The following is a 25,851-nucleotide window of genomic DNA, read 5'->3' as shown; positions in this document are numbered from 1 at the left end:
GTGTCTCAGCTTTCCCAGTGTGGCAGAGCAGCAGACAGCTCTACTCATGGGAGTTGAAAACTTGTTTTTCCATAAATAATTGGGATGACGTCCAGATTCCAGAGTTTTGGAGTGGGACATGCTGTTTGTGCCAATGTTCTCAGGGCACCAATTACCCAATTCAGATCCTGTCCCTAAACTACAGACTACCTGATAAACATTTACCTGTCAAATCCCTTCTATATCGCAAACAAAGAACTATTTAGGGGTTTATTCAAATCACTAACCCTAAGTATGAACAATAGTAATAGTGATATAAAAAAAGACAATAAATTAAATTTTTTAGTAGTTTTTTTTTTTTTTTTAGATGAATGAATTAATGAATATTTTTATGTTTTTTGACACATGTATGTTATTTTAAATTTAATGAATTAATTGGTGGTGTCTTGACTGACCAACTTCACCATATTAGGCTTATATGACCTGATTTATACTAGCAGGGATGTTAATTCATACTTCCAGTGCTGTATTTATGGTAATATAACATACAGATTGTTCACTAGTATTTTTTTTAAATGCCATATTAAACATGCCAACAATGCTGTAAATACATCTAAAAAATCCTTCTTTTGATTTTTGCTAATGTGTAACTCATGCACTCAGCCTAAACACCAGATACAGTGATTTACATTGCCTCCTTTTTGAACACAGCACATTTTTCTTTCTGCAATTCAACAGAAAGCCTTGGTCAATAGTTAAAGGCGCCTGATCTTGAGAGAAGGTGAATGGCGTCTGATCTTGATTGAAAACTCTTCCTCTTTTAGGAGAGATTTATGGAATTTTCATATTGATGCTGGCATGGCATACTGTATGATCAAAGTTGCACACATCAATATTGGATGTACCATGATCAATGAAAGATTTATCATGGCGACCATAGTTTCAGCTCAAATGCCATGCAAAATAAAAAAAAGAATATAGTAAACAACAAAATTGACATCACTTGGTGTAAAATAGATAGATAGATAGATAGATAGATAGATAGATAGATAGATAGATGGATAGATACTTAAAGTTTCATAATTTTTTTTTAAATAAATTCCATTTAAAATGTATTGATTTTACATTATCAACAATAAGGAAATGATAGTTACCATGGCGATACTTTAAGAATTTTTGTAAATTACAAAGGCTACATACAAAGATGAACTAACACATTTCTATGGTTCAGGCAGAGAAATGCAGTTGTTAGCTTTTACAATAGTAAAATCATATGATTACAGAGAGTGTAATGACACTGTGTGACACTAAACCTCATTCACTTACAGTCAGTGACAGCTGGAGTCTAATGAATAGGCACAGAAGCACATGCGTTTCTATTTGTGTTTCTTGCTGCTGTGGTACTGAAGGCCAAATACAGGGCTATAGAACCAGGACAACTACAATAACTCATTCATGCTACTGCCCTGCCATTATGCGCCTCAATGCATATTGATTTGTGCACAATAAACCCGATGCAGAGTGTGATAGTACTATTGTAAAGCATAAATGTGAAAGTATTCATGGAGGAGCATGCACAAGAGAGAGAGAAACAGAATTCCTATGAACCGTCTCAATAGCTTCAACTGAATGTTTAATGATTTGTTACAAAATGCGGATGTTTTTCCTTGAATTCCGTTCAATGTGAATGTGAAAAACAGATTGAAAAATACATGAAATTCACATTAAGCTGTATTTCATTTATGGGTTTTTGTTTAATGGAAATGATTGCATTTGAGGTCTAAAATGATGAACTCCCAAAATCATGGTTTTGTGTAAACTTATGTCAAATCCGTGTGGTCTTTCTGGGAAATGTTGCCAAAAAAGCATATCAAGATTTTTGAAAATGAGAAAACAAGTATAGTTTGAACAAACAAAAGTTGCATGTTGCTAGGGTATGAATGTTCCCCATCCCAAAATAAAATAAAATAAAATAAAATAAAATAAAATAAAATAAAATAAAATATTAACATAATATCAAATCAAATAAAATCATGTGACATTGATGAAAGTTGCATTAAAAAAATCCATGTGTTTTTCCTCTGAAGGAAATAAGGACAAAAAAACAGAAAACAAGTTGTCCAACAATAAAGCAGCATGATTTTAAATTGTGAAATATGCAGCGTCCTGTGTTTCCCGCTGTGTTCTATTGGAATGTTCAGAATGAGCATTTATGAGTCACCGGCTGCTGCTGCTTCCTGAGTGGTGAGAATGTCATCTGCTGTCATTTAAATGTGTGAATGTGTGTGAGCGGCTATTGTGTGAAGGAAGAGGATCAAATGTTTAGAAATGGAGGTAGTTCTCAAACATGTGTGTGTGTGTGTGTGTTTAAGCAGTCTATTTTGTGGAACCCTGGGAAAAGCTGTGGTATTCAGTGATTTTACACTATACACACACTTTGACACACAAAAGACAGAAACCATATTAATCACACGGATGAGTTGACCATGCACTTTTCACACAATCACACTCTATTTAGATGTAAAAGAAACACTCAAGAAATGTAGGTCACAATAAATGTGAAGGGAATCACACAGCAATCTAATAAACACTGACCTCTGAAATGAGTGTCACATAGCATCAGTGAACACACTCAAAAATACACAGACAACAGTACATGGTTGTAAGCGATTCCACACAAGGCTCTTAAACTTTCATTTCAAGTGCATTACTGAAAACATGTTGCTTGTTTCCCAAACTGAGTTGAAATTTTTGTGCTAAACGAAAGCATGCCACAATACATAGCTCTATATCATTTCCAAATTCTTCCTCTTCTTTTCTTTCTCACCCAAACACACAAAAGAACCTGTGGCATCTTCAGTACCATGTGACAGAAGCACAAAAAAAAAGAGAAATAGAGCTGTGAAACAGAGAGAGGGGGAGAGAGACTTGCTGTCCCAGTGCACCAGATCTGTTTGAAGTTTATGTTCACTTGCATGTGTACTGTATGTAAGAGCGTGCATGTGCGTGCTGACCTACTTCATTCTGCTTAAAGGCTAATAAGTGTTTGCTCCTGAATCTTTCTGTGAGCATAAATATTTATGAGGATTATAATATAACAGCGCAAGAGCACAGAGGAGGTGGACACACACACACACACACACACACACACACACACACACACACACACACACACACACACACACACACACACACACACACACACACACACACACACACACACACACACACACACACACACACACACACACACAGGCACATGCACTAAGCCAGTGGAATTAAGCAACTCCAATCCAGGGCCACCAGCAGAATGCATAGACATTTCCTCCCTAAACACCCAGGCACACCATCACACACCCCCAGAATGGCATGAATAGACTACTGAGAGAGAAAGATGAGTCAAAATGTGTGTGTGAGTGTGTGTAATGCTCTAAGACAGGCCTGTTCCAGCTCATGTGAAATGATCCATTCTCTACTCTTATTTTTAGCACAAAGCGCTGTACTTGTTCATGTCTAAGGAACATTCGGGACGTTTTGGGGGATGATGCATCCTGTTTTGGGGGGCGAATGTGACCCCGACTGACCCTGGAATCATGCACGGGTGTTTTATGGGAACAGAACATGAGATTTAATTGAAACCAGTAGACTTCAAGTTCACATAGAGGTTGGAGTCATTTAAAAAGCTTTATGTTCTCACACATGCTGGAGATGGTGTATGTGTGTTTACGACTAGGCTGTATTCCAGTCTAATATTCAAAGTAGTCAGAACACAATTCATAACTTCCACTGATATGAGGAAATGTGTGTGTGTGTGTGTGTGTGTTTGGAGGAATTCAATTCTATTCCTCAAGCTCCTTCAGGGCAGCTGATATTGCATCATTCACATGCTGAAGTCTGTGAGGGGTATATGCACTCGTATGCATGAGTGTGTGTGTTGTGGGATGTTTCTTCCTCCCAAAGATCAGTTTGAGCTTGAGGGGTTGTCTAAATGGAGAGGAAACCAATAAAAATGATAGTGCCAGCTTGGTGTGTGCGTGCCTGTGTAGAGATTTCTTGAGGGCCCAAGTGGAGAAGCTAGTACATGGTGATGTGACATAGCTCTAAATGATCAATTTATCATCTAGACAACATTAGTAAAGAATATTTTGACATTTCTTTGGAAGGAAGCATCAACTCTGCCATTTCTGAGGCCACAAATGTACTCTGGTATGAAGAGGCTTATTCTAATGCATTGCAAGCTTCCTGTCCTGCTGTACATTTTTAAAATGCATTCTTGCTTTATGTTGGTAATCTTGCTGAGAAAAGCAAACCCCTGTCTTAGAATCGACTGTGAGCTCACATTCAGCCCACTGATAGATTGAACCAAGTGCCCGCCCTACATGATGAAAAGATCTTTTGCTACTTCCATTACATCGTCACTTTAAAGGGAAAGTCCATCCAAAAAATGAAATTCTGCCATTATTTATTCCCTCTCATGTAATTCCAAACTCATGACTTTCTTTCTTCTGTGCAACACAAAAGAAGGTATTTTGAAGAATGTTGGTATCCAAACCATAGCATGGGTGAGAAATACTATGGAAACCACTTTTTCACCACCATCATTCAAAAAAACATCTTCTTTTAAAAAAAAAAAAAAAAAAAATGGCCATGACATCCATGACCTCACATTCAATTGTAATAAATGGCCGGGGTTTAAGATGAATAATTTGAGAAGTCACTGGAAGACATTTTGATTAAAACCCACAAGCTCAAAGATTTAATAAATGAAAAATGCATGGACAAATAATTCACAATAAGACACATTTAAAATGCAGATAGGTTGAATTTCCACTTTAAACTACCCTAAGATGGTTTGCTGGTTTAACCTGGTTTAAGATGGTCTCCCAATCTGGCCAAGCCAGTCTTCAGGTGAAAGACACCCATAATCCCAGACCAGCAAACCATCATAGGCTGGTTTAAGATGTGGTTTTATTTTCCAGCAGGGAACAAACCTCAGTACTCACAGAGTGGTAGTTTCCTTCAAATGTGCCATTAAATCAGATTATGCTATTATTATGGTAGCTAGGTATAAGAATAGCAACAGTTCAGCTAACTTTAACTTGTTCAGCAAGATTCTCCTTAAAGTTTTGCAGCCGTGTCAGTATTTGACCTGAGAATACTTCCAATACAAACATTGAGAAAATTCAGCAATGCATGAAATGCTTGGCAAAGCCAGCAGCATCTGCATCCGAGTACTTGCATAGAGTCTGGCCTTAATGAATAAAGACAATAGAAATTATAGATAAGGACAACACACACACATTTCTACACATTTTTGATTACAGACACAGCATAAATGCATTAGCAACTGTAAACGTGTTACTTTAGAGCATTTTAAAGGACGGCTGACGTTGCACAAGCTCAAGCGCACACTTGCATATTAATCCACATTTCGTCTGCATCATGCCTGACCTGCTTCCTAATGGGAGGCAACAGAACGGTTAAATTTAACAAGCCTCAATTAGCACTCTACTTTAGCCGAGAGTTAGTACACTGCCCAGAGACAAACTCTACAGAGTACACAATACAAGACCCAATTAAGGACACACACACAGACAGCAGCGATTCCACCCAATGCAACAAAGGGTCTCCAAGGAGAACTCCGGCAGCCCAATAAACATCAAGGTAGAAAGGAACTGTTTTCCATAGCCAAACTGCTACTGTTGTTTCGCTAAGAGCCTTGGATTGGAAATCTGGCTTCGAAAACTCTGCAAGTAACACCATATTATAGCAGAGGAACATGCTGAGATAAATTTGTAACTCAACCTCAAAAAGAGGAAATAAGGAGGAGGAGGAGAAGGAAGTGGGAAGCTGAAAGGACAGGAAATAGAACACAAGAGCATGAAATTGTAAACGAATGACAGAAATATTTGGGTAAGTAAAAGAGTAGGGAAGTTGAAGGAGAAGTGAAGAAAAAAGGGTTGGAGGGTAGGAGGGTAAAAGAGACAAAAAGGACAGGGCTGCTTTCATTGTCTCAATCTAATGAAGCAGAACATATTTCTCTGTTACAAATTTCCAAGAAGCGTAAAGATTTTACTCTTATGGAAAGCCCTCCAGCTACATGATTACATTAACCTTCTGTGAAGAAACATCTCACACATACAGTACACAAACACACACATACACTCAACTCAAGTTATGCACAAGTTATTTGGAGTCTAATCATAAAACATGGAGTTGTATAAGGGCGAAACCCATCAATATGTCCTTTTCATATTTCACCCTGAAACCAAAAGATCTTGTTTAAAGAAGACAACGCCTGTTAATGGACCATTAAGATTTTGTGCACTGTGACATTATTTTCATGACAATTAAATGCATTCCCCCTTCAGTTCTTATTAATGTAATGCAAAAAATCTTATCATTAATACAATGTGAAACAACATATTTTCTAATTGTATTTTTTAAATATATTTTATAGTATATATTTGTATTATTTGATATTTTATTCTTTTAATTTATAATGATATTTCATAATCAATTAGACATATATTTACACTAATGTTAAAAATTTTGGGGCTCGTATAATTATTATTATTATTTTAAATAAATTATTACTTTTATTCAGCAAGGATGCATTAAATTGTGACAGTAAAACATTAAAAACACTGATAATTTTATTATTTATTATTTTAAATAAATGCAGATCTTTTGAACTTTCTATTTATCAAAGAATCCACAAGTTTCCACAAAAACATTAAGCACTACAACTGTTTTAAACATTAATAATAATAATAATAATGTTTTCTTGAGCAGCAAATCAGCATATTAGAATTTCTGAAGGATCATGTGACACTGAAGTTACATAGTAATGTTACATAGTAAACTGAAGTCAGTAATGATGCTGAAAATTCAGCTTTGCATCACAGGAATACAACACAACAGCTATTTTAAATTGTAAAGATTTCACAATATTACTGGTTTTATGTATTTTTAATCAAATAAATGCAGCCTTGGTGAGCATAAGATATTTCTTTTAAAAAAACATATAAAAAAAAATCTTACCAGACCTAAACTTTCTAACTTTTTTACAATGCAAAAAGTCTTAATTTTCTGATTCAAAATGTATTTTTTGCATGCACTGTAAAAATGTCCTTGTTGTCTTACATTTTAAGTATGATCAACTTGGTTGTAAAAGTCATTTTAACTTAAATTACAGTAAACAGACTTAAAAAAATCTATATGAATGTAATATAACTAAAAAGAAAAAAGAAGTCACAACTTATTTTGATGAGTTAAATAACTTGCCATGACTTACTGATCATATCATTTTTATGATTTTGGGGTGAAACATGGACATGTTTTTGTGAGATTCACCCAAAACAACTTATTGTCTTTGATAAAGCATCTCTGGCTCTATGATTATCCTGTGATGTATGTCTGCTGTCTGTGGGAGCTGCGAGTCAGAATCACTCAAACAGATGAAAATGAGAGACACAAATGACAAGGAGAAGGAAAAAAAGCAATGAGGGGAAAGAGGGGGGTTTGAGAAGCCTAGTAATCAGAGAATGAGAATGAAACCCTTTTTCCTTTGATTAAATCTCTGTCTGCTAATAGCAATGGTTATGCCTTATCAACTGCTGCCGTCCCCCAAAACCTTGTCTGCCGTCCTCACAGGAAATCCCTAAATTACAACCGTGTTTCAAAAGAGCCAATCAACGCAACCCAGTGAGACAGACACACACCACACCACAGGCCTTTATTAAGACCAGCGCTGCCTCTTAAAGGCACGTAGCAGCCTAAAGACATGTTCTAATGAAAACACAAGGCAAAGCCAAGAAAATGGGTCCATCAAAAACTTCCATTATGTTTCATTAATCTAAAAGTTAACAGTTTTTGAGTGATTGGCAGTGTCTTATTATTAAAATCATCAGTCGGATTGATTTTGGTTGAATGAACCATTACACTGCCTCGGCTTGACAGCTCATAATTGATGGTTAAACAGGATGGTAGACATCTGTACCCTAGTAATGACTCATATGGACATACGATAGATTAAACATGCCTTCCTGCAGACAGAGCTGAAGAAATGGAAGAATGGAAGAGAAAGTGCAAAAGAAGGCAAGAAATTGTGAGATGAAAGTTGTGAGACAACAAGAGTGGCAGACATTGCTACATATATACATATATATATATATATATATATATATATATATATATATATATATATATATATATATATATATATATATATATATACATACATATATATTTTATGTAATTTAAACATATAATTTTTTTTTTAATAAAATATAAAATAAAATATTTCTCCCAAAAAGCACATAGATCTAAGAGGATATGTTTCTAGCAGCAGGACTTCAGATTGAGTTGCCGGTCTTTTTAAACATATCTCAGCAGGTACAGGAGTATCTCAGATGGTAGTATGTTCCTCTCCAGCTGGTCTGACCCAAAACTAAGAAGCTTTAGTTTTGACTGCCATATCCATTCTCCTCTGGCAAGTTCTTGCACACGCATTCGATGCAAAGCAGCCTGGCTATCAAGAGAATCTCACATGAGACGCAGTAGAGTTTTGGAACATGTGCTAACGAAATTTGTGTTAGATCAGTTGAGTGGACGAATTCTGCTGCCTGCCAACTCAGTTTACTGATGGTGGAAACAGAGCTTTTTAAAGCTGCTTTCACAGTAATGTAGAATCACAGTGAATCTGAGTTACATGCACACTCAAATTCACATGCTCTTGCAGTGCTGGATATTATAGGGAGTGAGTCATTCAAGTTAGTTTTGCATGTCAGTCTGCATGTACATGCATGTAGGCATCAGGCCACAATGCAGTTAGAGCTAAGTGTCTACAATTTCTCCGCTAAAACTCTCAGCAGCTGAAAGGACAGCCTCAGGCCATAGAGAATGACAGTGAAGAGGAGAAGAGCTCTGGAAGGATGCAGTAAAAGTAACGTGTGTGAGGAAATCCTCTAATCAATAATTCAAACTGCTGTAATTACAGACATCTGTCTCAGCGCAAAAAGAGAAGAAGAAGAGAGAGAGACAATGTGTACTACGGCATTGTGAAATATTAAACACTTCATGTAACTTTAGTGCATAACAGGATTCACATTAAGCTGGCACACAACAGCCATATGAAATAGGCACGAATGTAGGCCATTTTTTCATCATGCAACGAGATATACATTTTTAAAATGTTCTTTTAATGTCATTTGAAGATAGTTTTTGATAGAAGTGGTAATTTTCCATGGCCAATGCTGATCTGATGTCAAGAAAGTAGGGTGGCCAATGTATATAAATGTATATTACTGATAGTATTTAATGTTTTATATAATTTATATTGCAAATTCTAATTATCAACAGATACACACACACACGCACACACACACACGCACACACGCACACACACACACGCACACACACACACACACGCACACACACACACGCACACACACACATACCAATAGTTCTAAATATTATTTATATTTAATGATTTTAACTATCTATCCATCCATCCATCATCCATCTAACTAAATTATTAATCATTAAAAGATCATTAAATATCAATAACTGATTATTAATCATTTATATATATATATATATATATAATATATATATATATATATATATATATATATATATATAAATAATATATAATATTCATATATATAGATATATATTATATATATATATAGATATATTATATATATATATATATATAGTAGTTCAATAGATGGATATATGATAGACAAAAATAAATGATAAATAATTTTATATTTAAATATAGAATAAGAATAAGAAATTTAATATTTAAAATTAGACACACACACACACATATATAATACATTATCATTAAATAATATTAATAATATTCATAAGTATGATTACTTATATATATATATATATATTATATACATGCATATGTGTATATATATATATATATATATATATATATATATATTATAAAATATAAATATTTTATTACACATATTTATTAAATATAAAATTAAAAAAATATGATTAAAAACTGCCTATATAATGCTATGTCATCATATATATTTATACATATTTTATTACACATATTTAACATTTAAACATTAAATATCAATAATATTCATAACTAAGATTACTTATATATATATATATATATATATATATATATAATTAATTTAATAATATGATAAAAACTGCCTATATAATGGCTATGATATGTCATCATATATATTTATATACATATTTTATTACACATATTTAACATTTATAAAAAACAATTAAATGTATATATAAATTTATTTACATTTACAAACCTATATGATAAAATCATCTGGCTTGAAATCATCATTCTATTTTGCATTTGTGATTTTTTTAAGAACCTGAATCTCTATGATTATTAAATTATTACTTCTTTTGATGGCACAAAGTGTCCACCCACACACACATACACATATACAGAGAGACACACACCCACATACAGAACGAAAGCAAACCCATGTGGACACAGTTACATACTGTACACACACACATCTGTACACACAGAACTTTTCCCCTGTGGCAGTTCCAGTAAATGACAGTCAGTGCAGTGAGGTGAAGCTCGCCGTATTTTATCTGCTAATGTGATTCACATAACTGGGCAGGTAGCTGCGTGTTTTGGGGAAATCACAGTGATGATTAGTTGGTACGACTATCTTCAGTGAACAAACGCTATTACACAACACTGTCATTTGAACTGTCACAGATCTCAGAAAGCCATAATTGTGACAGTGACATTAGAGGCATATAAAGCATGAAAACAACACAATTCATTGAGATTCTCTGTAAAGCACTTATACAGGTGCACATCCATCATAGCAACACATAATCGGCTAATTATCTCCATTGTCTCCTCAGCTGCAAGGATGCAGACAAACTAACACACAAGTGCTGCCACTGACAGTCCTTGATAACCTTGAGCCAGCATTCAAAAACACATAAGACTCATGGATCGCCTCGCATCTTACCCTCTCCTCACTATTTCGCCTCAGCGTCCCCACTGGCAGCTTAAGGAGAAGCCTGCGGGTCCTGCTGGGCGTTACAGCCGCCTGGATCACCATGGTGTGCGTGTGAGTGTCTGGTCCGTGAGTGTTCAGCGTCTGCTGTCCCGCCACAGACAGACGGGCTGTTTCTCTCTCTCGATCCGTCTCCACGGCTCCCTCCCACCTATTGTCCAGCCTGTCTCTCCTTGTTCCTCTTTTGAATGTGTTCAGACCTTCTTTGTTGATGTTTCTTGCACTCTTTCTGTCCGTTTTGCCTCTGTCCCTGTGTCTTTCAGCGGTGGGTGTCCTCACTATGGTCCTCAGCCCATACTGTGTCGGCTTTCATACTGCTTCCTCAGGAGAAGCGCGTGTGAGTGAGAGAGCGAGTAGAAGGGAGGGAGGTTGTTGTCTCTCTCTCTTCTCTTCTCTCTCTTTCTCTGGAAGTAGCCGTGGAATGGCGTGCGCTCTAGATACGTCAGCCTCACTTCCTCCAGTCAAACTCAATACAGGTCACTGGATTAATATGAGTATAATCACACACACACACACGAGTCACGTGATGCTGTGCAAGAATGTATGTGTGTATATTTTGTGTATATGTTAATGTTTATGATAAGGGATAAAGTGTGTGTGTGTGCTGTAAAATATTCATTCTCCTGCTCAAAAAGAATATCTGATGTTTTGCCATCTGTTGTTCAGATTAGCCGTAAATCCCATGGCTGCTTTCACCAGACAGACCACACACACACACACACACACACACACACACACACACACACACACACACACACACACACACACACACACACACACACACACACACACACACACACACACACAAAGGGAAAATACCCTCAAGCTGCCAACAAGATTACACACTAGGGATCGTTGCATGTGTGTGTAGGACATTATCGCCTGTATGTCCTAACAGGGACCATGTCTTGTTAAAAACTACACTAAACGCCTGTCTGTACTTCTCTGCTCTTCAGAACTCAATGAAGCAAACAGACAGCTACACTCTTAAAAATAAAGGTTCTTTATTGGCATCTGTGGTTCCATGAAGAACCTTTAACATCCATGGAAACTTTCCATTGCACTAAAAGTTCTTTAGATTATTAAAAAGTTCTTTACACTAAGAAAAAAAGTTCTTTTAAGAACTGTTCACTGAAAAGTTCATTAAACATTGGTGGAAAAAATGGTTCTTCTATGCAATCACTGTGAAAACATCCCTTTGGAACCATTATTTGTAGAGGGTAGTATTAAGTGAGTTTTATGGAGATTGGAAACTGCAACTCTGCAAACTCAAGAAAAAAATCTGAATCAGTCTTGTTGTATGTATGCTTTGACAGCATACACAGGGATAGCTCACCAAAACATTTACATTCTGTCATCATTTACTCACCTCATATTGTTCCAAACCTTCTTCAAAACAAGAAAAAAGGTATTAATAAGCTGGATTTGTCTATGGAATGGAAGCCTGTGGGGTCAAAAACAACACTGGACCCCACTGATATTCATTGTACAGAAAAAAAAACAGAGACATTTTCCAAATTTTTATTTTGGGGTAACTATCCCTTGAAGGCAACATGGGTGTGCTCCCATCAAGAAGCCTATTTAAAAAAGTATGCTTCCTTCTAAGATACCTTATTCTGACCAGTTTCTAATGCAAAAGAGGAAAAGGCAATCCCAGAATGCATTGCTATGAGTTGAGTAAAAGTTGAGAGAAATATCAAATGCAAAAACACATTATTCAATGATAAAAATGGCCAAAAATGGACTTTCAGGGATTAAATGCAAAATTAAATGCTAAAAAAAACTTACAGGGATCTATCTATGTACAAAATTAAATATATATATATATAAACAAGATATTTTTATTTTCCTTAAAAACTTTTTTTTATTATTATTTAATAATATATGCATTCCTTGAGATTTCTGAAATCACAAAATGAATCATGGCAAATTAATTTAATATGAAAATTTGGCAGCCTTGTCATAAATACAACTGAAATATTGGAAATGTCTTTGAAAATTGTGTTGGACAATGGGGTACTTTCAAGTTAAAAAGGCTGAGAACTGCAACTTCTGCTTGAACAAGCAGCACTAATATTTATGATACTTTACCAAATGTAAACTCTAGTTTTAACTCTGTTCGCTTTTAGTCTCATATTATTGTATTAAACATTTATGTCAGTCTCCCTAGAGAGCTTCCCTGCTAATCCCTGCTCAGCATCATTCATTCAGTAGCTGCTCTAGATTAGGAATATTAAAAACCGTTTCTATTTTTACAGAACTGCAAAGTCACTGAGGGTCTAGATGGCTCTTTGCCTTATATTGCATAAATACAAGCTGTTCTTTATAGCTAAATTATGCCAGGGGAACTGATAAATTTGTCACACCGTGTGTATTGGTTCCCTCCACACTCACACACTAAACCAAGCTATTACTTCCTGTGTAACCGTGACATTCTTAATACAACGCGAGAGTGGATAAAATGCCCAGGGGTACAAGTAAACACACACACACACACACACACACACACACACACACACACACACACACACACACACACACACACCTTCCTGAGAGTTCTCTCCAACACAGCAGGCCATTTTAGCAAATAGGTGAACAACATGTCACCATTCAAAACATGGTAAATGAACCTGTCACACTCTCACTGTTCGGCTAAATGAATTTATCCAATATAATAACACAAACAAAATTTCTAAGCACCAACAATAACACAAAAGCGAGCGTACGGCAGGCGATGGGGAAGGCTGTTTGAGTCTTGCTGAGATGGTTTAATGGAGTTCTGGAGCTCTGCCTCTGTTCTGGGACTGCAGGGGCTCGTCCAGACCTTGTTTACACTGCACCCTGTAATCTTAGCCCATGGCACTGTGTGTGTGTGTGTCTCAGATGGCGTCCGTTGCAGTCTGCGTGGCTGTTATCCAGAGTGAGTTTTCATAAATTACCATAATTACTGCAAAACCCCACACACACAAAAACATCTATCCACACCAACGCTCTTCTCAGAGGTCTGAACCCGGTCCTACATTGGTATGAGCGGAAGACAACTGGATGGGGAAGGAAAGGGTTTCGTAATGCAAATCGTGGGAAAGGGTGAGGCTGAGAACGAACGCTGACAGGAATTATTTGTTCGGCATGTTGGAATAATTCACTTCAGAGAAGCAAATTGATAATGCTCCTGGGGTTATTAAGTCTACAAATGATCAACAGCCACTTTAATATTCCTCATTAAAATAAAGAATATATCCGTTATCAAGTGCTGCAGATGGTTTTCGGAAATACTGAAACGTTTCAGAAGAGAATATTCACAGTTATCATAGAAAAAACAAACTTATAGGAGCAGTATTCTATGTATTCTCAGTATTCCCCTTAGTGAGAATCTTAGTCAAAGTCTCCTGTGCTACTTAAACACAATTTCAGTTATAATATAGTTTCACATGAACATTTTACTTCACCTTCTACAGAAGCCAGTCTCTGCTTTGAAGTACAAAATAAAACATAACTTTTAAACAAAATAGATTTTACCATAAGGGAAAAAGTTCATATTGTGAGATATACAAATTAAGGTAGATTTAAGATAGTTCTGAGACATGAACACAATTGTTAGAAATGAAGTCATAGTGTAAGAAATAAAGTCACAAAAAGGGAAATAAATCTGCATTTATGAGATATAAATTTATATAAATAAAAAAAAGCAAAATAAGTTTTCAATTGTGCAATGCAAAACAACATGGTGTACAATACAAAGTTACAATTAAAGAAAATACATTTCTATATATTAGATATAAAAAAAGTTTTAAAAATCACAATTCTAAGATTTAAGGTTAAAGTGAGAAATAAAGTTGCAATTTGAGATTAAAAGTAAAAGTATAAGATATAAATTCAAAATAAATTTAAATATATTAGAAAAAAAAAATCAAAAAAATCAAATTGTAAGATATAAAGTCAAGATAGTAAGCTCTAAAGTTGTAGTTACAAAAAATAAAGTTGAAATTGTAAGAAATAAAGTGATTATGAAAAAATTATTCACAATTACAGGAAATTAAGTTGCATTTATGAGATATAAAAAGTTGATGTTATCTGAAATGAAGCTGCTAACATTTATAAAAAGTCATATTGTGAGATATAAATTCAAAATTGCAAGATTTAAGGTTGTAGCTACAAGAAATATAGTTGTAATTTTGAGATATAAAGTCACAAACAAATACAATTGCATTTATGAGATACAATATAAGTTGCAATTATGGCAAATAAGTATGTAATTGTGAGATAAAAATAATCATATTGTAAGATATAATTTACTGTTTTAATAAGTAAAGGTTTAGCAGCTTAGAAAATCCTCTTTTTCATGATATGGTTCCTTTAAATATCAAACTGGCAGAAAAATCAATCCGAGACAATACATGGGAGTCGCCCTCTACATGAACTGAAGGACCTCTTACATAACACAAGGCAAAGGCACACAAGAATCTACCAAAAACCTATTCTTCAATAAAACACACTGAGTGTTTCTTCAGGCTGAAACACAGAAATCACAAAACACTAAAAGGAACCGAGTTTCACTTAATGTACATAAAAAAATCAAAGAATAAATCACAACACTGAAGCAATGCCAAACAAACAAACAAAAATAAAACAAACAGATTAGCTATTAGAGGTTAGGTATTGTCAAAAATTATCTTATAAATACAGAATGAGTTTCGATACCAGCACAGTACTTCTGTAAACGCGGTTAATGTGAACAGGCAAAACCACGTATACAGCAGCACGTAACCTGCTTAATTTACAAACACACAGCCCTTCGATAAACACTCCACAGTCAAACAAACACACACAATGGAGTTTATCGCTCATTCTTTAGTGACTACTTTCACCCTGTCCTCTAGTTGGCCGTTGTTACACTTGGGAGACTGTGAAATTGTGTGTGTTTGTGTGTGTGTGTGTGTGTGTGTGTGTGGCAAACACAATTACATAACTTAAATAGTAGTGTGTGATAGAGGGGCAATAATGTAGTGTAAATCACTGAGTCACAGAAAACTTCCCCCTCCATACCACACCACTTCCCATGGTGACCAGTGACAGAATACTGCCTGTGCCCTCTGCCATCACAACAAACTGCCACCTGATAATTCTTTTGCGTCATCAACTTACACACACCCACACACAGGGTTCACAACTGAGTCGAGAGGGTTTGACTGGCACTTCTCGACACACACACACACGACACACACACACACACACACACACACACACACACACACAAGCCACACACACACACACACACACATTAACAGAGTTGGCCGTTGTTATACAGTGTGTGTTTGTGTGTGTGTGTGTGTGTGTGTGTGAGAATCCACAGTGGGATATACCACCCGCACTTTCCCAAAAAATATATCAATACTGAGAATAAAATAACATTTTATAATTACATTATTAAATTAAATTAATATTCAATATATATTTAATATATTATTATTATATAATTTAATTTAATATTATAATTTAATTTAATAATAAAATGTAATTTAATATTATGTAATTAGTTTTTTTATTACATATTATAGACCAATTTCTGAACATTCAAAAAGTTATTAATTTTCTTAGCCTACCCAGCATACCGGCAGAAAATGCCGGTTTTAACGTAGCCGTCTATGCAAGCCATGGTATAAAAGAATCAGTTTTGAGTTTATATTTCAAAATTCTGATTTTTTTCTTTGAATTCTAAAATTATATCTCACAATTAAAAATCTGAATATGGGACAAATATAATGTAATTTAGTGGCGGCAGGTTCTGCGTGCTGCCGGTACATGTACAGTCAGACAAAATGACGTGCACAGTTATCAAAGGCACGAGTGTGTGTACTGTCGTGAGAAACGTGTTCGGCAGTTAAAGACACAACACAACGCGTCATTAGAAACAATGTGCTCAGTAATTAAAGTAATTAACCGTTTTCGGAACCGAAACTTAGAAATTGCTCATGTTCCGGTTCTCTTCAAAAAACAGAATTGGGGTTCCCATTGGGGTTATGTACGTATAGAATACAGAGACATTCTCTGATGAATAGAAAGAAAAAAAACTAAATTTATCTAAAATATAAATCTTTTGTAACATTATACTCTTTACTATCATTTGAATAAATTTTTTAGTTTTTCAAATAATACTTTTATTTAGCAAGGAAATATTAAATTGATAAAAAAAAAATGATAGTAAAGACATTTATAATGTTACAAAAGATATATATTTACATAAATGTTGTTCTTTTGAACTTTCTATTCATCAAAGAATGAAGGACTGTTTCTACAAAAATATTAAGCAGCACAAAATTATATTTCAAAATATATTAAAATATATATAATATAATAATATTTCAGTTTTGTTGTATTTTTGATAAAAAATGCAGCCTTGGTGAGCTTAAGACCAAAAAAAAAAAATAAACCTTGAAAAAACAACAATATTATAACCAAACTTGTGTGCATCTTAACATACAACATCTACCTCAAATTCTTATTTACTTCAGAGTACAATAACATCACATCCTTATATAAAATGTTTTTGATTTGGGACAGGATACAGCTCTGGGAAATAACTTTCATTCTTTGTTCTTAAAAGATCTGACAAAATATTGCGCATCACCAAAACCAGCATTTAATGTTACAGACTCAAACTTGTTTTGTGGACCTAAATTAATCTTTTCCAAAAATAACATCAGAGGCATTGTTGAAATATCTTACGTCAGGAGATTAAAATAAAGGGATTATGAACCGGTTGGGTAAAAATAATCAGAGCTTTGTTTTTAGACTTCCTGACGGCACTGCAGGCTCTTGATGAGAGACAGCAGAATCACATTTAATGTTCAGGTCTCAGTGACTACACAAACCACACTATGATTATCAAAGTCATTAAAGAGAAATGAAAGGAAAGACATGCTGGTTCAAACATGACCTACCTTTCATTTACACGCACATGCACACGCACATGCACACGCACACGCACACGCACACACATACGCACACACACACACACACACACACACACACACACACACACACACACACACACACACAAACAGCTAGATCTAGACTGCAACATCTGTTCTGGTTGGTTCCCAGGGTGTTGTTATATGGTTGCTAGGGTGTTCTAAGTGGTTACCAGGGTGTTTCTATGCAGTTGCTAACATGTTCTGCATGGTCTATTACTAGCCCACCAAGTGAAAACAGTCAACACCCAAGTCTTTCTATGTAAGCCTATAGGATTTTTTCCAATTGTTTTATCATTAATCAAGCTAAAATCTCTTTAAAAAAAGTAACAGCAACATTACATTGAAGTGCATCATCAATCGACAACTAAAATTCAGAGCTTTGTGTTTCAGTGCAATCAAAATCATGGAAATTATGTCAGTTTATGTCAGCACAATTGCACACATACACACACACACACACACACACACACACACACACACACACACACACTAGACTAAATTGCAAAAGGCCTGTCACTCAAGTGAGATGACTGAATTATTCACAGCAGTGAAACTTAACAGCATAAACTTTTTCATCAGCATCATCATTTTCATCACCTTGCAGACACTGATGAAACTCAAGTTCGAGCAAAAGCGACGATCAGATAAAAACAACTCGAGCCCTAAAGGCACAGTTCACTCAAAATGAAAATTCATCATTTACTCACCCTGTGTCGTCCTAAACCCGTATGACTTACTTTCTTCTGTGTAAGATATTCTGAAGAACTATTTTTGCTCATACATTAAAAGTCAATGGATTTCAAAACAACACTTTCAAAAAGTATATTTAAAAAAATATATATAGAATACACACATTTTGATTTTTGGGGTGAAATACCTTTTTTAAGGTTTATTTTTTTTAGAACAAAAACCAATTTAGAACATGAGAAAACACACATTTTGATAATACACACAAAATTACATTTTTGATGATTTTACTTATTTATCTTATTTAAATTTTTTTTTATTTATTTGTTTATTTATTTTTAGTTTTTTCCTCCATGCAGCGATGCCATATAAAGTACAATTCTGGGCTCCCTAAAGAACCTTTCAGTGAACACTTTTTAAAAGACCTCTTAAAAGACACTTTTTTGTTAGTGTGAAGTACTTTTTAATAACCTAAAGAACCATTTTCCATCAATAAAGAACCTATTGTGCAATGTAAAGGTTACAAGTTCTGATGGCACCACAGATGCCAATAAAGAATCTTTATTTTTAAGAGTGTATTAAAAAATGTCATATAGACAATGGCAATACCATAGGGCAATACTATGGAACTTTGATATATATCATGATACTAAATAGCTATATTTATGTACCTTGATATTTCAAAGAATATCATGGTATCATGCAAAATGTTATCATTGTATTTTTGGCATTACATTTACACACACATCTAAAAATTTCCTTGTGGAAAGTTTCTTCATAATGGAAAGATTCTTCATAATATTAAAATGTTCTTCACACTATAAAAATAATGTTCCTTTATGAACCATTCATTGACAGGTTCTTTGAGAAACCCAAAATGGTTCTTCTACGGCATGGCTGGGAAAACCGATTTGTAAACCCTTTTTTTTTTTAACATTGTAGTGGAGAAAGAAATGTAATTTGACTTACAAACACGTCCATTAGCATGTGCTCCAGAGTTGTTTCAAGGTCATCAAGTCTTGCTGCCAGTGTCATGATGGCTTGTGCAGTCCAACCAAAACAACTAACTCAACATAAACCGATGACAACTTCAAACTCGTGAAAAACAAAGTTGTTTACATCAAATGTTTGCACACTACAGCCAAAATGCACATCTACTTTCCAAAAATCTGAACATCCTTAACAGGAATGTCGAAACATCCTTATGCAATGTCCAAAATCTAGGATAAACTCCCAATACTTGTTCTCTATAACAGCCAGAAGATATCTGAATCACACAGGTCCTTGGTCCTTGGCTTTGCTCCTCAGAAGTCTGTCCCAGTCCAGAGAATATTAGATTGGACTCCAGATCCAAAATAAACCTCTAATTGTGAATGCGTTTACAGCCACGTGAAGACCTGCCTGTCTTTGGCTCAATTCTTGTAGGTCTGCACCGTATGACAACCACATGACACGTCTAAGTCTCTCATACACTTCCTCCAGCCGTTCAGACTCTCACACGCAGGACATCACTGAGACAAGAACAGACTGTCCAGCTCACTTCACATGGGGACAAAACGTCATTACTGAGGATGACCAGCCATCTATGTGTGTGTGGAACAGTGTGTCCGCCTCCTCCTGGGGGCAGCGGACCCACAGTAGACCCCATTGTGCACCGGGACCCATGAGGAAGAGGAGGACCTGCAGAGGGTGTCTGTGTCTAATGCCCGTCTCATTCACACAAGCCTTCTGATCAATGCAGCTTTGTGTTGCCCATTAATGAAGGGCCAAGAATGTCTCTGTGATGCCCCGGCCACAGAACATGTGCCGAATCTCTTCAACTTATGTAACGGTTCGAGAGTTTACTGCTGTTTATGTCTCATGGAACGTGATTAGCCTTCTTAATACTAGATGTGTCAGGATGACAGTCCAAACAGTTGATAAAAACATCATAATAATCCATAAGTAAAGTAAGTAATCCACTTCTTATAATAAACAAATCCATCATTAAGATGTTTTTAACTTCAAACCATTGCTTTCAGCTAAAATATGAGACTTCTATACATAATATAGCTTCCTCCAGTAAGGTTGCCTTGTCTGAATCAGGAGAGAAATATGAACAGATCAAGCACCATTTAAAAACAAAAACAGTTTTGAAGAAAGATATCGCTGGATTTTGATGTGAGAGGACAACAGGAGATGGACTTTTTCACTGGAGGCAGCGTTGTTTTGGCCAGAAGCATTGGTTTAAAATTAAAATTATGGATTTGATTCCTAAAACATGCAGCTTTTCACTTCTCAAGTTGTTCATTGATGGATTTACTTGTGGATTATTGTGATGTTTTTATCAGCTGTTTGGACTCTCATTCTGACGGCACCCATTCACTGCAGAGGATCCATTGGATCCATTTCTCCAAATCAGTTCTGATTAAGAAAACTATCTAATCTACATCATGATGAGTTCATTTTCAGCAAATGTTCTTTTTGGATGAACTATTCCTTTAATGTGTGTGCGGAGAGCCAGAAAGATGAGAGAAAGACGCACAGGGGTGTAATTATAAATAGCAGGATGTGACTCCATTTGAGTCACAGTTTAAAGTTTAGCCAGAAAAAGCACACATGCTTACAGATGCTAACAGCTGTTGGCTAATCAAACAGGCCTAATCCGGAGAGCATTTGCACACACACCGAGTTATTCTAGCTCACTTTGTGCAAATGCAAAGCTACAACACTCCCCAACGCTGAGGTAGCCATATGCTGAATCAATGATCAAACACAAAATATGCATTTATGCATGTTTCGCGCTTTCAGAATTTAATTTAAACTATCTTCTGCGTAATGCAAAATGTTCAGAGGTCTTAGCATTTTTAAAGAGCTTCTTTTTATAGAGCGAAACACCACAGAAACACATTTTCTCATATGTCTAAATGCCATGGAAATGTATTAACTCTGATTTTAATAGCACAGAAGCATATTTAGATCTAAATATAATATAAACTATTGGTCACTTCATAGAGATCTATGACAATGATTCAATGCATTGAACAGCACTGACGCGGGAAATATCCTTAAACATTGAAAGATTCTACGATAAATATATTGCTTTCATCTTCTGACAACTGATATTTCTTTCACTAATATATGAATTTGATCTGAAGAAGGACATACACAGGTAATCGCACACGCTCAGTTCCTGATCTGAATGCAGGGAAATACATGCAAGTTTTTTCGCCGTCAAAATGAGATCGCATTTATGTATTTTTCCGATTAATCGTGCAGCCCTAACTAACACTATCAACATCATTATGGATTTCAATAAATACCATCACAGTACAAACTCACATGGCACAAATCACCAAATGAGATGACTGATGCAAGCAAAACACTTACCTATAAAGAGTGTTGACCTAAAGTACGACCTCCATGAAGATGACAGATTCACAAACTCACACACACCTTAATATGACAGTTCATTTCATTAAAGTCTTGTTGACCTCTTGAACCCAAAATTCAGTGTGGGTGATAATGACCCTTGACCCTGCTGAGGCACCTCATCTGCAGAGGTCAAAAGTGATTACATTCTAGTATATTTCTGTGCATTCAATGTACTGTATATTTCAAAATACATATATCTTTGTTCTACACCACATATCAATGCATTTAAAACCACATACACTTACCCACCTAAACTGCAAGGCAAAACCCACATAGTGGCAGTGAGTTTTGCAAGGGCAAGCACTACTTATATTTGCATAGGCAAGCACTGATTATATAAAATCACAATGGCGTTCAGTAAAACAATCCTTTTCAATATATAAAGTAATATATAATAATGATCAGAACTATTGTGCTCCCTTAGAAAACTTTGCATTTTCTCACAAACCCACTTACATACAGTATAGTTTTTTCTTCTTCCTTATATAAGTTCCATCACAAAAGTTTTGCAATCAAATGCAAAGTTTCTTGGCGGAGGTGAATTTTATTGGAAAATGCTAAAGCATTGAAATATACTTTTTTCCCCCATATACATTTTTTTACCCTTACCATGTCCCATTAGGAGCTCCGTAAATCATAGACATAATCAAATATGTGCATTTTTCTAGTCTACCTTGTTGCATGCTTAGTTAAATTTATAATCTGGTGTTTAATTAAAGTTATGTGTTTGTTACATTGATAAGATATAAAGAGCGCTGGTCACTTTAAGAGTTTGGAATGGACAGTGACGTTGACGCTAGAATATTTTCACGCAGTCAGTGATGTGAGTGTTGAGTTGATGGAGTTCAGTAAGGTTGATGAGAACAATAAAAAGTAAAATAAGTTTAAGTACGAGTCCTCTTTACAGACATAACATACCTGTAAAATGCTTTCTTACCATATATGGGAACATGGTGAACTTTAGTTTTTAGTCCAGGAAGACATTCCTCTTTACTGTCACATGAATTATTTCATTCTGCACTGGGACTGACTCAAAGTTCCTGCTGTTCATGTTCAATGTCACAGCCAATGTCCTCACCAGAGTACATTTTATGATTAAGCACAGTCAGATATCTAAAAGCACGCTGACCTTATTTTGACTCTCCACATCCATTCAATAGCAAATTAACTTTGCAACTCAGTCTCATTTATGGTTTAGAAACAAAATTTTGCTTTAGTGCACATGCAAACATAACCAGTAGCCACTCTCACACACTACAGTAGGCTTAACATACACACATGAGAGGAGAAAGATTTAGGTGATCCATTTTAGTCCTGACCTAAAGCCTCTTTCCAGCTTTCCTTAAGTGACAAACATCACTTCCTTAATCTACTATGGTACTGCTGTTTTTAACCTATGCAACCAAATATTAGCCGAAGGGACTTTATGACAGGTTTATTCAAACCCATAAGTCTACGTATTAATAATAGCAATGCTTACCTTAGTACATGCAAGCCAGACTTAAACCTGTAATACACACTAAGCCATGGCTCCAATGGCCAGCATGTGTGTTCGAAGCCGTTTCAAATCAGAAATCATTGTTCATCAAAGAGAGATCATGAAGAATGCTATCAGCCTGACATTTACACACAACCACATGCTCGTCCACTGACATCAGGAGTAAAGAGAGCCAAAAACATGCTCTCACATCAGTTCTGTTTGACTAATTTTCTCCATCTGTTTAGTGTCTGTCCTGCACTTGTTAGGTGGGGCATTATTCACACTGGCACATGCACAAACAATTTACACATTTTGCCAACAGAGATCTCAGTGTTTGCACTGACATCAACTTAAACAAAGTGAAACTAAGCCAGAATGGAATTAAAATTCATGAAGATTTTTGTTTTCTCTTTGTTTCGAACTTCTCCATTACTTTTGTCTCAGTCCTTAAGTTGGTTTTGCATTCATACTTAAAGCGATGACTTTAACACCATTTATACTAAAAGTTAGCACAAATTTGGTAAAAAAACAAAAAAACAAAATGTATATATTTAATTAATAAATGTATAGAAAATATAAAAATAATTTAATTCTAAGTATTGTATATTATTATGATATTAAGATATATATATATATATATATATATTATTATAATATATAATATAAATTATATCATATTATAATAAAAAATATAAAGCTATATATCAGCTATTATTAAAAAAAGATATTATATTTATAAACATTTCTATAAACATTGCTATCTTTTATCATATTGCTATCACTGTCATTTTATAAAAGCAACTTGAGACCATGCATTACAGATCTTTTAGCTCCTTCTCTCTCACTCTCAGCCTGCTTGTCTTGTAAACAGGATTAAACACTTTAACTCCTTGAATGGTCTTCAGGTCAAGAGTCTAAATCACAAGACCACAAAGTGGTTTTCATCTCAGTGGCTCTTAACTTACCCATTCACCAGACTACAAGGAGTTTAGGCATGAGTACAGGTATTATCAGTTTGAGATACTGTTGTTAAACTAACATCACACGCTTTTAAAATCATATACCACACAAAAATATCACTGAAATCAAGCATTCTAGGGTACCGGATGCAATGCATTTTTGGCACAATTAAATCTCACCTGTGATGTCAGTTAACAAACCACAGATTGTGAGTGTGACTTCTTAACTGTATGTGTGTGTGTGTGTGTGTGTGTGTGTGTGTGTGTAATAAAGGGCTCTTTGTATTCTCTGAGTGTCTCTCTGTGTATCAAGGTGACCTGGACTGCAGCAGTGTGTTGACTGATATCTTCACACTCTTTCAGTCTTCTATCTTTCTATATTTCATTCCATCCATACTTTTTTCTAATTGATTTTTTCCTTTACTCTCTGACTTTAAGTCATCACTGTGTCTACTACCCACAATGCTCTACTTTTCCACCTGAGTCAGCGTTGGCTCTCTGGCCTATATAGCTTTCTGCTTCCCTCTCTCAAACACACACACACACACACACACACACACACACACACACACACACACACACACACACACACACCACACACACACACACACACACACAACACACAAACACACACAGAGATTCAAAATGCCCCACACAGAGATTCAAATGCCCACACATCATCGGTGGGAACCTATATTTGTGAATCTCTCTGATAAAGACGCAGTACGGTGAGTCACAAGTCAGCATTTTTTTTCTGACTTGTGAAATTTCCAAAATCTCAAATGCAAAATGAAATGTAAAGTCATATATATATATATATATTATATATATATATATATATATTATATATATATATATATATATATATATATATATATATATATATATATATATATTAAAAAAAATAGAATTTAGAATCATAAGTCTTCTTCTGAGGTAACACATAATATTATTGCAAATCATGCACATTGCATAAAACTCATCAAAATATTTAAATTTACAGTGTATTCTGACCCACCAGCAAAAGTCCAATGGTAATTTGATAATTCAAGTAATAAAAAACAGTGCAATTTTAAGTATCTACAGTTTTCTTTTCACTCTTCACAGAAATAACACACTTGACTGCATGACTGCACGTGTGGAAGAGAGATGGAGTGTGAGAGTGTGTGTGTGCCCTTATCTGATCTTTAACTCTCTCATCTGAGCGACATTCTGAATCACATAAACCAATTTCATGCATGAGGTGAACCAAAGATCCATGTTCATAATCTTCCTAAGTGTGTGCGTAAATTGTTCCTCCAGCCATACAGCCG

The 25,851-nt window shown here is 35.2% G+C and overlaps 1 protein-coding gene across 5 annotated transcripts in view; it reads right to left on the bottom strand.

The window, feature by feature from the left end:
- Nucleotides 1–25,851, bottom strand: part of LOC109065548 (FERM domain-containing protein 4A-like) — a 137,498-nt gene that overhangs the window by 65,809 nt on the left and 45,838 nt on the right. The window contains exon 1 of one of the 5 annotated variants that reach the window (XM_042775594.1): nt 19,655–20,196. The exons of 2 other annotated variants lie outside the window; for them this stretch is intronic. In XM_042775594.1, the coding sequence (XP_042631528.1) occupies nt 19,655–19,720 (66 nt within the window). In that variant the 5' untranslated portion in view covers nt 19,721–20,196. Of the gene's footprint in view, nt 1–10,976; nt 11,702–19,654; nt 20,197–25,851 lie in introns of those variants that run through there. 2 more of the 5 variants (XM_042775592.1, XM_042775591.1) reach the window with 2 other exon arrangements.

Source organism: Cyprinus carpio, chromosome A18, assembly GCF_018340385.1.
Source record: "Cyprinus carpio isolate SPL01 chromosome A18, ASM1834038v1, whole genome shotgun sequence".
NCBI classification, from domain to species: domain Eukaryota; kingdom Metazoa; phylum Chordata; class Actinopteri; order Cypriniformes; family Cyprinidae; genus Cyprinus; species Cyprinus carpio.
Note: the sequence above shows the minus strand (reverse complement) of the source record. Positions and strands in the feature narration are given on the sequence as shown.